Source organism: Lepeophtheirus salmonis, chromosome 11, assembly GCF_016086655.4.
Source record: "Lepeophtheirus salmonis chromosome 11, UVic_Lsal_1.4, whole genome shotgun sequence".
NCBI lineage: Eukaryota > Metazoa > Arthropoda > Copepoda > Siphonostomatoida > Caligidae > Lepeophtheirus > Lepeophtheirus salmonis.
Genome location: NC_052141.2, coordinates 12,728,691 through 12,743,099, shown reverse-complemented (window position 1 = coordinate 12,743,099; position 14,409 = coordinate 12,728,691). Strand labels below are relative to the sequence as shown.

General features: G+C 34.3%; 3 protein-coding genes across 3 annotated transcripts; 1 reads left to right on the top strand and 2 right to left on the bottom strand.

Annotated features, from left to right (window-relative positions):
• Positions 1-1,612: 1,612 nt before the first annotated feature.
• Positions 1,613-3,783, bottom strand: LOC121126108 (uncharacterized). Its single transcript, XM_040721414.2, has 3 exons — positions 3,626-3,783; positions 3,184-3,570; positions 1,613-3,113 (listed from the first exon to the last, which is right to left on the bottom strand). The coding sequence occupies exons 1-3, from the start codon at positions 3,635-3,637 to the stop codon at positions 1,800-1,802; spliced, it is 1,713 nt and encodes a 570-aa protein (XP_040577348.1). The 5' UTR covers positions 3,638-3,783; the 3' UTR covers positions 1,613-1,799.
• A 4,018-nt stretch (positions 3,784-7,801) lies between these two features.
• On the top strand, positions 7,802-8,473 carry LOC121126113 (RNA-binding protein 3). Its single transcript, XM_040721419.2, has one exon. It carries the CDS (start codon positions 7,817-7,819, stop codon positions 8,294-8,296), a length of 480 nt encoding a protein of 159 aa, XP_040577353.1. The 5' UTR covers positions 7,802-7,816; the 3' UTR covers positions 8,297-8,473.
• A 3,153-nt stretch (positions 8,474-11,626) lies between these two features.
• LOC121126359 (uncharacterized) lies at positions 11,627-13,893 on the bottom strand. The gene is made up of 4 exons (XM_040721682.2): positions 13,826-13,893; positions 13,621-13,679; positions 13,180-13,565; positions 11,627-13,106 (listed from the first exon to the last, which is right to left on the bottom strand). Exons 1-4 carry the CDS (start codon positions 13,891-13,893, stop codon positions 11,793-11,795), a joined length of 1,827 nt encoding a protein of 608 aa, XP_040577616.1. The 3' UTR covers positions 11,627-11,792.
• Between the last annotated feature and the right edge of the window lie 516 nt (positions 13,894-14,409).

The window sequence follows — 14,409 nt, the reverse complement described above, 5'->3', positions numbered from 1 at the left end:
GGGAGCACTATATACATTGCACCCCGTGATTTTTTAACCTAAATTCAGACTGTAAAAGATTTATATCCACTGAATCTCTAGAAATGAATTACCTGTCTGTATATCCATATATTCTGTGTTAAAATCAATTTTAATTTTGGTTTGAAATTTGGATTCAAAAGAAAATTTTCAGCACTTTAGAAAAAATATATTTTCATTTCCAGCCAAAGCTATTAATATAATCTTTCCTATGATTTACAAACACAAATGTTTAATACAATAAATTAGTACTTAAAATGAAGTAACTTTTGAAAATATTGAGGTACACAGCTCAAATTGGTATAATTATTTAGGTTTGATAAATATGCTTCAGTTAACAAAAAATCCAAGTTCAAGATTAAAGGTTTGACTGCCTCCCCGAATCCTCTCAGTGGTTTGTTTCCGCAGCCAAACGCTTCTTCTTCTAATACATCCTGGATCCTAACGAAGTGGTAATCACGCTTTTTGCTAATAGTTTGTTCGTCAATCCATGAGTTTAGTCTAAAATGAATAATCTTTATGCCTAATGATATTATAATTGATAACAATGATTTTTTGATATTCATGCTGGGCTTTTCTACTTGGACGATTGAGTTTTGGTTTTAAAAAAAAAGAGCAATTTTTATGGTATTGAATCATTATTAAATTGGATTTTTTATCTAAAGTTATGACCAGGAAGGCAAACTTTTTATTACAATCTTTTTGAAAAGTATATAAGTCATAACTAAAGCAGGGATGTGTGTAAAGAAAAATCAAAGTATAATAATTAGACGAGAAAAAGGTTTTTTTGCGTGTGCTCCTTCCCCTTAACGGTTCATTAATTAATCAGTCATGAGTGTTTTTACATCTCCCTCTAAAAGAAGAATCCTGGCCTATCTTTGGTGTAAATTAATTAAAAATTTATAAAAAATAAATATATAAGAAATAAAATATATTTATAATATTTTCCCTGTATTTAATACTATTTTAAATTCAAATGGTCCATCCCTTTATAGGAGTAAAGATTTTTCTGCCTCCAAAATCATAAAAAAGGCAGGTGATATTTACAAGGGTATTAATTCAGGTGTACCATATGTATCACTCCCACCTTCTTTTTGTACTCTTTAAAAAAAACAATCTCTAGTGATATTACTTATAACAGATGCATTCATTCATATAAGTGTCAGTACTCTATATTAAGATAATTTAGAAAATAGATGAATTATCATACAAAAAAAAGTACCAAATAAGAAGCTTTTCCCAAAAAGATGAAAGTGAGCAATTTTTTGAGGTTACAAATCCTAAGTCAAGGGCGTCAAAAGATTCTATATTTTCTGGGTGGGGGGGGGCAACAGCCCTCTTGCCCACCCCCAGCAGACATCCCTGTAAGTCTATTAATTACCTATACCAATTCTTTCGTTCCAAATTTTGGCTGGAAGTGAGATGTTCTCTTCTTCTTAAATATAAAAATTATCATTTTGAAAGAAAAGAAAGTTTCAAACCATTTCTAGAAGACAAATGTCTTCAAGATTTTATAATTACTTTGGATTTCAGTATTTAATTTAATACTACACGGAAAAAATGAAAAATATTAAGAAATACATTTTATACAACGTTTATCGGTTTAGGATGGTTTATTTAAAAGATCAGTCAACATTATTACGTGTAATTGTGAATTGTATAGCATATCTGAGATCTAAATATGGAATATATTTTCATAGAAAATATTGGACGGTGCATTCATTGGATGAATGAATTTTTCATATTTGTTGGGGGACAAGGAACTAATTGAAGAGAGCTTCTCATCGACAGACCTTGCACCAATAGGCATCCTCACACTTCTTTTCACATTTGTCAAAGACCATGTTGGAGCACTTGTCCACGGTTACGTTCTTGCACGAAGTATTGGGAACATTGATGCACACCTCCTGTGGCACTTGCTTGCAGGATTTGGAAGCTACTCTCTGAGGCACTTGCTCGCATTTCTGACGAGGAATATTCTGACAGGATTGAGAGGGAACGTTCTTGCATTCTTGGCGAGAAACGGTCTTACATTCATTTCTTGGAACTTGCTTGGCAATAGTGTTGCACTTCTTTTCGGGGACTTGTGAACATGATTGTTTTGGAACGGTGCTACATATTTCACGTGGAACATCTCTGCAGGATTGTTTGGGTACCTTACGAGTAAGGGGATTGCAAATCTTTTTGGACACAGGCTTGCAGACCTTTTCATTGACTTGTTTTGAAATGACACGAGGAACTTGTTTAGGAAGATTACGACAATTATTCTTGGGCACTTTGCTGCACTTTTGTGTGGCAACCTTTTTGTTGACATCTCTAAGGATGGGCTTGCATTTGGCAACAGAGACATCATTGCAGATCTCTTTGGGGATTTTACGAACAACGTCATTGCAAGTTTCAGTTGGCACCTGTTTGCAAACTTGTTTTGAAGATTTAACAGGAACTTTCTTTGAAACAACGGAGCATTGGGTTTTGGGGACTTTGCTACACTTGGTAGTTGGAACATCTGAGCATTTTTCTTTAGAGACTTGCTTACAAACAGGTGATGAAGGAATACCATAAGTTGTGTCCAAAGCGTTGTATCCAGTGTTTCCCTCAGTGGGATTCGAGCAGACTGTTTCATAGACGGGCTTACATTGTTTTTCGTAGACGGTTTCACATTTATCCTCGTAGACATTTGTGCATTCTTCTTCATCAACGTTTTTGTAAGATACCTCTAATTTTTGTGTGCATTTGTTTTCCTGAGTAGTAGAACACTTTTTCTCAGTGACCTTTTCCCAGATGGTTTTGCATTTATTTTCCTTGACAATACTGCACTCTTGGTCAGGGACTTTTTCGACTTTGTTTTCAATTACGGTTCTACATTCGTTTTCGTAGGAGGTCTCACACTTTGTTTCGAATTGGGTCTCATAAACAGTTTCATCTACAGACTTGGACACGGTGGCACACTCTTGGTCTTGGATTTCTTGGCAGTTTTCAGTGGTCTCTGTGTCCAAAACGGTTGTGCAGTCCTTTTCCGTGATGGTTCTGCACTTTTGTTCATCAACAGTTTCACATTTTTGAGTCGTTACTGTGTTGCAAACATCTTCATTGACCTGAATAAGTATTTTTGTGATGTGTTGATTCAGCATTGAGTCGGGTTTATAAAAAAAAAGAATGACTTACGGTGTCGTAAATGACTTGGCATTTTTCCTCATTGACGGTGTTGCATTCTTGATTGAAAACGGTTTTGCATTTCTGTTCTTGAATTGTGCGGCATTGTTCCTTCAGTTCGTTTCTGAAGCTGTCTGTGCACTTTTCCTCATTGACGGTGTTGCAAGACTTTTCTTCCTTAGTTTCACACTTGTTTTCCTGGACGGGTTGACACACTTGCTTAGTTGCTTTGGTGCATTCGTCTTTGCATTCTGGCTCATTGAAGCAGAGGGGACCAGAGGGAGACTTGGATCGAACAAGAGTGCACTTTTGATCACCAGTCTTGCTTTTTGAAGAAAAGTCTGGATTTGGATAAGCAAGTGCTTGAGCAGAGAAAAGGACGATGAGGGTCAGGGAATGCTGTAAATAAGTAAATGAAATGAAGTACGGATGGCTGACTAAAGGATGTATGTACCTTTAACTTCATGCTTGGATGATGTTCTTGGGAGGACTGTTGATTCGAATTGGATTTCCCTTCATTTATATACCTTAGGTCATATTATTTATCTATGTAGTTGAGGAACAAAGTATTTATTTTTTCAGGTCAGATTTGGTTATTATGATTTTTTAAAAGTTGTTTATTTGTCCTGAATGTAAGTATTGTGTGATTAGAAACACACTCTCCCTGCAATTTAAGGGGTTGTTCCTCTTGAATGTTGCTATGCAATCCTCTATCTTCTTGATACATAACTTTCACAAAATAAAGGATATTTGTTTGTTTGTGTGTCAGTAGGATCTTCAACATTTATGCTTTTTCGACTCTACTCATTTCATATTTCAACAATGAGTAGAGTCAAAAGAGTATAAATACATTAACATTAATTGTACGGCCCTAAATAAGAAAGGGAGACATGTTATATTTATAGGTATATCTCAAATTAGTCCATTTTAAGACCCATAGGACAATAATTTTGAAGCTATTTAATTCATTAGATGTAAATATTAATAAAAATTCTTATTGATTTGTATATTAAAAATAAAAATAGTGTATCAAATGTTATTAATAAAAGTCTAAAATCCATTTAAATTGTATCTTTAAATAAGTAGTTTACAAAAATGTAATTTTTACTTTCTGCCTTGATTTCCAACATATCTTCAATTGACCTTCAAAAATGGTTAGGAAATTACTACAGGATATTTTTTGAGGAGTTTTAAATCTGCAATTGTTCATTTGATTAGGAAATTATTTTCTTAATCTACTAACACATTTTGAACATAGTCGACTCAAATTTCGGCATCTTTTTTTTTGGAAAATATATTTGATTTAACTAAATGTAAACTCTCATATCTTCGGAATTAATAATCGAATCGATCTTGTGATAAGACAAGATATTTATGTCAGTCATAATGATAAAAATATAACCTTATTTTGAAAGTGTTATGGATTCTGATTTTTTCGATTCAATAAATTACCCGCCAGCCTCAATTATAGTCTTTACATTAGGCTAAAAGTGAGAGCATTCCCCATGTGTTCCTTGACAAAAGCTGGAATTTCTTCTGGATCCGTAAAATTAGTTTGCCTTTAGTATTGCGGGGTGTCGGTTTGTTTATCGTTTGATCGCCCTCAAAATGAAAAATAACCATCCGATTCAGATTTGGCGAGTTTGGAGGCCAAACGTACGGCAAGACAAGGTCGTTCAAATTGGAATTTATTCATTGGCGATTTTTTTTTTCGATGTCTGAAAAAAAAGGAAGGATCTCAGTAAAATATCTTTATTAGGAACAATTAATTCTTTATTTTTTTGCTACAAAAATACTTATACTTGATACTTATAATGTCTATAAACATATTACTTGGTTTAACTATTCATATTTAAGCTTATATATTTTATTATGCATGTTGTGTTTCTGATGTTTTTTTTCTGTTTTAAACAGTGGGAGAAGATGCTTAAACCATTCTTTTCCAATATTTTTCATCAGATAGTGTTTTTGCTAGTTTTTTGTTATTAAAAATCGACCATCTAAATATTAAATACAAATGTCTGTTTGTTTGTGAGCCCTGGAATCAAGGCCAAAACTATGGATGGATTCCCACTGAAATTTTCCATGTAGTTCTTAAGGCTCAAGAAATGCTACTACTAGTAACAACTTTCATCCACTTACAAACAACTATTCTATATAAAACAAAAAATAAATTCCCAAAATTTTAAGAATCATTATCACTGCGTGTTGGTATGTATCTTTGCACAGTTTCCAGAGATTATAAGTTTTAGACAGGAAAAAGAAGAAGAGAAGATAAGACAATGGATTTTTGACAGTATATAAAAAGGAGAGAACAATGGTTCAACTGGAATATTTTTTCTTCTCTTAACCTTATAACCTCCATTTAGCAATTAAAAAAAAACAGAGGAGCTCAGAATTAATTTTAATTTTTAATGTCCCGTTCAATGCCCGGCAAACCTACTCTATCTCTTCTATAAAAAAGGGTGCAATGATACATACCAACGCCAATATACAGCAAGAATAATTATTAAAGTTTTAGAGTCTTCATTTTTGGTTTTACATTAAGCAGAGTAATTCTTAATGTTCCGTGAAACGCCGAGAAAACCTACTCTAATAACAATTACCATAACAGAAAGATACTAAAGAGGGTAAAAACTGCCTTTTGGTTTCTATTTCATCCTGGTTTATTCTGGATTATCATAAAGCCATAGACGTCGGAACTAGGAGCGCTTCTTTTTTAAATGAAACTGTATTTGTCATTGGAAGTAAATCGCTCAATATTCACAATTTCACATAATATAAAACTTTTGGGGTATGAATCAGAATAATGTATGGTTCTACTTGATTTATAATCAACTTTCAATGTCCAGGAGAAAGATAGCATCCAACAAAAGTTGTCATTTAATGATAGTTTCCCCTTCTAATATATCAAAATACAACTCAGCACACGGATGGTTCAGGTGAGCTGCTGGGCTTCAAGGAAGGTTGAGTTCTTCAACCCCTGCTTCTCTGAGCATCAAGCACCCCTTCAAATATAGAATATTTAGTTACGACAATCTTATGTAGAATTGGAATGTTAAAAAAAAAAGAAACCGAAAATAAACATGGTAACCCTGACAATTTGAAGAATGTTTTGGAATAGATAATGCATAATGCTCATGATGTCAAGGAGATTTTGCTGGAATTACTCCAACGTCGATCCCCAATTCTACTCTGAGTTCTACAAGGACTTATAACTCCGTAACAAATCCCCAGGGTTACATTCCGTCTTTTATGAGCACTTACGAAATTTCAATCAGGTTTTGAATATAATTGAATCTATTTAGGAAAGGATGTTCACTACTCAGAATTAAATAATAATGACAACTGGTAAGGGGGAAAAAAATTATTCGTCAAATTGCAAAAAAAATCACAATTCACATCACTTCTTATAACACACCTCGGCCTAAAGATAGTCCAGGTAAACTGCAGGGTCCCAATGTAGGTTAAACTACTCTACTGCGCTTTCTTGAGCATCAAGCACCCCTTGTAATATCACAAAAGACATTGTGGTTGTATTTTGCTCACGGTAATATTGTTCTGCAATTAAATTACTAAGAATTATATTACTTACAATTGTGTGCTTTACGATGATATTATGATAATTTGTACCATTTGTAAATTTGTATTTGTTAATGATATTAACCCAACGGTTGTGCCTGAACCTTTTACCATAATCATTTTATAGCAAACTGAGCAAGGAGAATGAATTTTACAATTCTGTTTGAATTCATTGAAAGGCGGCCTGAGAAATGTCTTGGATATCTTTATGATTTATTGTTTTCAAATCAAGATAAAGTCCCTTGATTATAAGTATTTGTTTATTCAATCCAAAATTGGTAGATGTTACTAATTGTTTAAAATCATTTATTAAAAAGATGTCTAACAGTACATACATGTCATTACTAAATAAATTTTGAGAAGATCGACACTCTCAAAGGACAATGCAAGCAAGACCTATCAAGATAAATTAGTGATACAGTAATTAAACTGTTTTGTAATGCTATAATGTTGGTTCGTGGTGGTCGTCAAGAGCTTGATATTTTTTTTTCTAGTCAGTGTCTATAAATAAATTATAATTTACGTATTACTCTAAGCTATTTGAAAAAAATTGTCGTTACTATACAAATATTAATTTATGGAATATATCAAATTGATCATTGATATTATAATGATTATTATTGATATTTATAAATATAAAATAATCATAGAAAAATTTGATTAAACGAGCATTTAAAAGAAAACGTAATCTTTGGAGTATTTTTTTTTTTTTTTGGCCCTAAAATTCAGTTTTACTTCCAGAGTATCTAAAATATGCTATTACATCAGAAAATTCCGGCAAAAATTGAATTTTATTTTAACGCCCCTCTCTACTTATATAGTTAAAGTGGAGTACCACATTTATGAAGCGTACACACGGCATACTCAATTTTTCGTACTGTTATTTCAAACCTCAACAACACTGTCTTTCAAAATAAAGACTCCTTCTTGTATGGAGGATAAAAAATACCACGTTATTAATTTTTGTGCTACCAAAATTTAATGATTTATTGTGTTTTCCCTCCTACAGAAACTACTACACATTTCTTCGCGTTCCTTTGCTGAGTGCTATCCCATTTCCAAGATGCCTTCCGAGGGAGAAACAAAGTTATTTGTCCATGGCGTACGAGACACTTGTCCCCGCAGCGTGTTGGAAGATGAATTCAGCAAAATTGGTCCCGTGACGGATGTATATATCACAGAGAAGGGCTACGCCTTTGTGACAATGACGAACTCCGAGGACGCAGATGATGCCGCGCGCAAATTGAATGGTACAACGGTCGATGGACAGGAATTGAAAGTGGAGATTGCCCATGGAAGAAGTCGTCGTGGATCCCGGGGTGGAGGCTACAGAGGTCGATTTGGCGGCAATGATCGGGGACGATTCGAAGGAGGTGGTCGCTACCATGACAACAATGAAAGAAGTGAGCGCCGCAGCTATGGAGACCGTGGAGATCGTGGAGACCGTGATGATCGTGGAGACCGTGATGATCGTAGAGACTGTGGAGATCGTAGAGATCGTGGAGATCGTAGAGACCATGGTGGTGAATGGGGAGGATATTAAAAAGTATTAACTAAGGTTTTAATTAGTTAATTTTCCCCTAAATCATCAAGCTAAGCTCTCATCCCCAACCCATGTGTCCTCATATTCTAGTTGGCATTATATTGTAATTAATTATATTAATGTGTTTCTAACTTAAAAAAAAACCAAAAAACTTAAGCTACCAAGTGGTGCATTAAAATCTGAACACTTTGAATTATAAAATTCAACATCATATAATTGATTAATTACCATTAGAATTTCAACAAAATTAACCCTATAAATAGATATGTCTTTGAGCTTTCTTAATCATTAATGTATCCGCATTTGCGGCAATGATGGCTTCTTGGCTGGCAGCGGAAGGCATAGCACTCACTGACGATATAGTTCTCAATCGTGGAGTCCCAGTGCTGGCTGATAGTAGCTTTGAGAGTATCGGCGTTGGGATGACGAACACTACGGACCTTCTTCTCAACATGCACCCAAAATGTTTAGTCCAATGGATTTGCATCAGGGCTATAGGGGGCCCAAAGTCTCAAAAAAGAGTTCAAAAGACTCGATTCAAAAGAGTTGCAACGGAGGAGATGGGTTTCTTTCCTTGGTGGTGTCAAAAGTGGTAGCTCATACCTCATAAGGCTCTTTCATCAACTTTTTTATAGCTTTCTGTAGAGTCTGGTAGGAAAAAATGTACTCATGGACTTTAAGTGATTGGCCTATGCTCCTTTCTTTAACCCTTCTGGGTCCAGTCAGGCCTTTTCACAGAGCCCTTATTACTCTCCAACGTTCTAGACTTGCTGACTGCGTAAATAGTGGTTCTGGAGACGCCCAACTGTCTGTTGTGCGCGTGTGGAAATTTGTCACGTTCTTGTGTTATTTTCTCGACTTGTACATAAGCCAGAGGGAGCTCAGGTTTGTTTTCCTTTGTAAAGAATTGTTTATGCTTTAATAAATTGAAATATGAATTAATTTCAATCACTAAACCTTCACTAATTATCGAATTAGTAAGTTTTTAGCTTTCAATGGACTGACCGGTAATAACCGTACATTTATGATTCAATATGTTTTTGAATGTAAGAAGATTTGATGTGTAAATTTCCTTTTATTCACGTAATTATCTTATATCTACCAAATCTTACAGTATTGTTAGTTTTGTTTATTGTTTTAAAGTATAAAATAATTTATAAGATGATAAAATTAGAAATCTTAATTAAAAAAATAAGAAAAAAAAACACATTTTAAACTATAGATTTACAAAAATTCGATACAAGCTCAATTTCAGCTAATGTTTTTGTGTTGGTAGTAAAGAAAAATGTCGCAGAGAATGTCTGTAGAATCCATAAGTCTAAACACTTACTTAAAGCAAGTTTTTGCATTCAAAAACAGTTGCTTCTTTTTTAAAGAAATGTTGGAAGTTGGAATATGTAGAGCAGAGAACCTACTTTCCTACTAAATTCAATTACACTCAAAATCTGATTGAATATTGGTGTGTGCTCATAAAAGACAGCGAGTATCCTCGAGGATTTGGTGCGGAGTTATAATTGTAATTCCTTAAAAAAAAAAAAATGTCAATAAATTTTAAGTAACATACCAACATGAAAAAGTTTGTTTAGAGGAGAAATCCACTCTTTATATTTGTCAAAAAATTGCCAAATCGAAATTCGGGAAGAAAATTGAAAAACAAAGAAATACTAAATAGAACTTATTGGAATTGTAAAGAGGAATACAAACTTTGCATGATTTTTTTTTACTTGCTAAAACAAAAAAAATATGGAGTACATATTTCTACACAATTAATTTTATTTACATGTCCAGTATTTAATAGAAAGTTCATTTTTTTACACCTGAAAAAAGGGAATTGGAATTTCTTTTTTTTTGCCCCTATTTGTTTTGATTTTGAATAAAATCATATAATTGTTTTTTGAGACGCATAGAATAAGAAATCCCCCCACCCCCCACCCAAATCGGCCCACTGTGTTAGCTTAACCAGAAAAAGATGCACCCAGGCAAAGCTCCACCTCCTAGGTTCAATAGTCTGGGCAGGGGACATACACAAGTAACATAAAATGAATGTGGCTTTAATTAGTTTTAGCAACGAGCGAAAGTTATCCCGTCACATCGAAATCATATTAATTATTTCTTCTCGACCTGTTATTATTTTTATGTTTGAGGAGAGAACGTCTAAGTATTGAGTGAGTAGCTATGGGTGAGAGTGCTCGTAAGAAACAGAAAGCAATACATAAGGATTTATTAAGGAGTTCAGTTCTATATCATTCAGGGAAAATTTCAATAATCGTCGATGAATAATTATAAAGGGTAATTATACCGGTAAAGTATATTATTAAAATAAAATTACACTTATTTATAATAACATTAAATCTTGTATCTTTCAATACAAAAGCAGGCTTCATTAATGGAATTAGTGCATTCCATTATGTGAGAATGAGATACAATTTGATGATTCAGTGTGTTGATACAATTTTATTGAATTGAGAGAAACATTTGGTTACAATTAGGAAAAAATCTTACTAATTATAAGGAAAACATCTTTAAAAAGTAATCTCGTTTCAACTTAAGAGTCATATCGCGAGTAAATAATTATATATGTCTATACATCGAACTTGATTTGTGATCAACTTTTTAGAGAATAAGTTTTGATTAATAGCAGTACTTGGTTAGTACTTACAAAGTGTGTTCAAAAAGTAAGATGACTTTGTATTCTTAGAAAAAATATTAATTTATTCATAAATATCGATGATGCCCCCTTGGTAATCTCCCTGAGATACAATACACTTGTACCAACGATTTTTCCAATCCTCGAAACACATATACAAGAACTTGTCGGTATCTTCTTATCTTATAAGTCTTTATCTTTTCAATGATTCCCAATCTCCGTCTTTTCATACGTCTCTTGAGATTAGGGACCCAGAAAATGTCACATGGGGCCAGTTAAGATCTTTTTGAGCAATCAGGATCATTATTGAAGTATCTCAATAGCTCATGAGTGATACTCAAGCGACGATTCTTTTTGTCAAAATCAGCAGTTTCGGAACAAACTTTCCTGACACTCGTCTCATGCCCAAAACGTCCGGGGAAAAATTATGCCACGTGGCAATCGATATATCAATATCATCAGCAACTTCTCTAACAGTGATTGAACGATTTTCGAAAGCAATTTTTTCAGTACTTCAACGTTTTCGTCTATTGTTGACGTACTTGAACTATAAAAAGATCTTTTCGAAGGAAACAAAAAGTTTCATATCATTTCTAAAATATGATATTTCCATTTTTGATAATTATGTTGAGATTAGATATTTCATTCGACACAATAAGGAAAGAATGGAAATTTTTGCTAAATACATTTTAAGGTCAGGTTGGTTTATTTAAAAGTTCAGTCAATATAACATTATTACGGGTACATGTGAATTGTATAGCATATCTGAGATCTAAATATTGAATATGTCTTCATAGAATGAATATTTCATATTTGTTGGGGGAAAAGGAACTAATTGAAGGGAGCTTCTCATTGACAGACCTTGCACCAATAGGCATCCTCACACTTCTTTTCACATTTGTCAAAGACCATGTTGGAGCACTTGTCCACGGTTACGTTCTTGCACGAAGTATTGGGAACATTGATGCAAACCTCCTGTGGCACTTGCTTGCAGGATTTGGAAGCTACTCTCTGAGGCACTTGCTCGCATTTCTGACGAGGAATGTTCTGACAGGATTGAGAGGGAACGTTCTTGCATTCTTGGCGAGAAACGGTCTTACATTCATTTCTTGGAACTTGCTTGGCAATAGTGTTGCACTTCTTTTCGGGGACTTGTGAACATGATTGTTTTGGAACGGTGCTACATATTTCACGTGGAACATCTCTGCAGGATTGTTTGGGTACCTTACGAGTAAGGGGATTGCAAATCTTTTTGGACACAGGCTTGCAGACCTTTTCATTGACTTGTTTTGAAATGACACGAGGAACTTGTTTAGGAAGATTACGACAATTATTCTTGGGCACTTTGCTGCACTTTTGTGTGGCAACCTTTTTGTTGACATCTCTAAGGATGGGCTTGCATTTGGCAACAGAGACATCATTGCAGATCTCTTTGGGGATTTTACGAACAACGTCATTGCAAGTTTCAGTTGGCACCTGTTTGCAAACTTGTTTTGAAGATTTAACAGGAACTTTCTTTGAAACAACGGAGCATTGGGTTTTGGGGACTTTGCTACACTTGGTAGTTGGAACATCTGAGCATTTTTCTTTAGAGACTTGCTTACAAACAGGTGATGAAGGAATACCATAAGTTGTGTCCAAAGCGTTGTATCCAGTGTTTCCCTCAGTGGGATTCGAGCAGACTGTTTCATAGACGGGCTTACATTGTTTTTCGTAGACGGTTTCACATTTATCCTCGTAGACATTTGTGCATTCTTCTTCATCAACGTTTTTGTAAGATACCTCTAATTTTTGTGTACATTTGTTTTCCTGAGTAGTAGAACACTTTTTGTCAGTGACCTTTTCCCAGATGGTTTTGCATTTATTTTCCTTGACAATACTGCACTCTTGGTCAGGGACTTTTTCGACTTTGTTTTCAATTACGGTTCTACATTCGTTTTCGTAGGAGGTCTCACACTTTGTTTCGAATTGGGTCTCATAAACAGTTTCATCTACAGACTTGGACACGGTGGCACACTCTTGGTCTTGGATTTCTTGGCAGTTTTCAGTGGTCTCTGTGTCCAAAACGGTTGTGCAATCCTTTTCGGTGATGGTTCTGCACTTTTGTTCATCAACAGTTTCACATTTTTGAGTCGTTACTGTGTTGCAAACATCTTCATTGACCTGAATAAGTATTTTTGTGATGTGTTGATTCAGCATTGAGTCGGGTTTATAAAAAAACAAAAGAATGACTTACGGTGTCGTAAATGACTTGGCATTTTTCCTCATTGACGGTGTTGCATTCTTGATTGAAAACGGTTTTGCATTTCTGTTCTTGAATTGTGCGGCATTGTTCCTTCAGTTCGTTTCTGAAGCTGTCTGTGCACTTTTCCTCATTGACGGTGCTGCAAGACTTTTCTTCCTTTGTTTCACACTTGTTTTCCTGGACGGGTTGACACACTTGCTTAGTTGCTTTGGTGCATTCGTCCTTGCATTCTGGCTCATTGAAGCAGAGGGGACCAGAGGGAGACTTGGATCGAACAAGAGTGCACTTTTGATCACCAGTCTTGCTTTTGAAGCAAAGTCTGGATTTGGATAAGCAAGTGCTTGAGCAGAGAAAAGGACGATGAGGGTCAGGGAATGCTGTAAATAAGTAAATGAAATGAAGTACCGATGGCTGACTAAAGGATGTATGTACCTTTAACTTCATACTTGGATGATGTTCTTGGGAGGACTGTTGATTCGAATTGGATTTCCCTTCATTTATATACCTTAGGTCATATTATTTATCTATGTAGTTGAGGAACAAAGTATTTATTTTTTCAGGTCAGATTTGGTTATTATGATTTTTTAAAAGTTGTTTATTTGTCCTGAATGTAAGTATTGTGTGATTAGAAACGCACTCTCCCTGCAATTTAAGGGGTTGTTCCTCTTGAATGTTGCTATGCAATCCTCTATCTTCTTGATACATAACTTTCACAAAATAAAGGATATTTGTTTGTTTGTGTGTCAGTAGGATCTTCAACATTCATGTTCTTTATTTTTCCTACTCTACTCATTTCATATTTCAGTAATAAATATATATAATACATCAATATGGAGGGGATCAGTGGTTTACCTGAAGTAAGTTGGATACACAATACGGGAATTCTTGTTTTATGAATAAATAAATAGATGCAAAGATATATAAACTATTTAATCTGCTCATGAAGCAGCTGTATCGGAAAAAATAGTATGTCAATTGGAAAAAAAGAAGAAAACAAGAAAACTTTATTCGATTCTAAATTAATCAAATTATTGATTAAAAAGTCTTCCATTTTATCTTACTTTTTTTTTTAATTCAGGTCAAATTCGAGGGCCAAGAAATAATGATATGTTGCTTGCAATATTTAGAAAAATTCAAAAAAATGCCTCTTAAAAAAGTTCTAATACCGGTCCTGTCTGCATAGATATATATTTCATCGCCAAATGATAAACTTTACACGAG

Coding starts and splice junctions, on each gene's coding strand:
- LOC121126108 (XM_040721414.2), bottom strand. Junction 3,114..3,183: donor GCCAAGTCATTTACGACACC/GTAAGTCATTCT, acceptor ATACTTATTCAG/GTCAATGAAGATGTTTGCAA.
- LOC121126113 (XM_040721419.2), top strand. CDS start 7,817: ATGCCTTCCGAGGGAGAAACAAAGTTATTTGTCCATGGCGTACGAGAC.
- LOC121126359 (XM_040721682.2), bottom strand. CDS start 13,893: ATGTATCAAGAAGATAGAGGATTGCATAGCAACATTCAAGAGGAACAA. Junction 13,680..13,825: donor CCCCTTAAATTGCAGGGAGA/GTGCGTTTCTAA, acceptor ATATAAATGAAG/GGAAATCCAATTCGAATCAA. Junction 13,107..13,179: donor GCCAAGTCATTTACGACACC/GTAAGTCATTCT, acceptor ATACTTATTCAG/GTCAATGAAGATGTTTGCAA.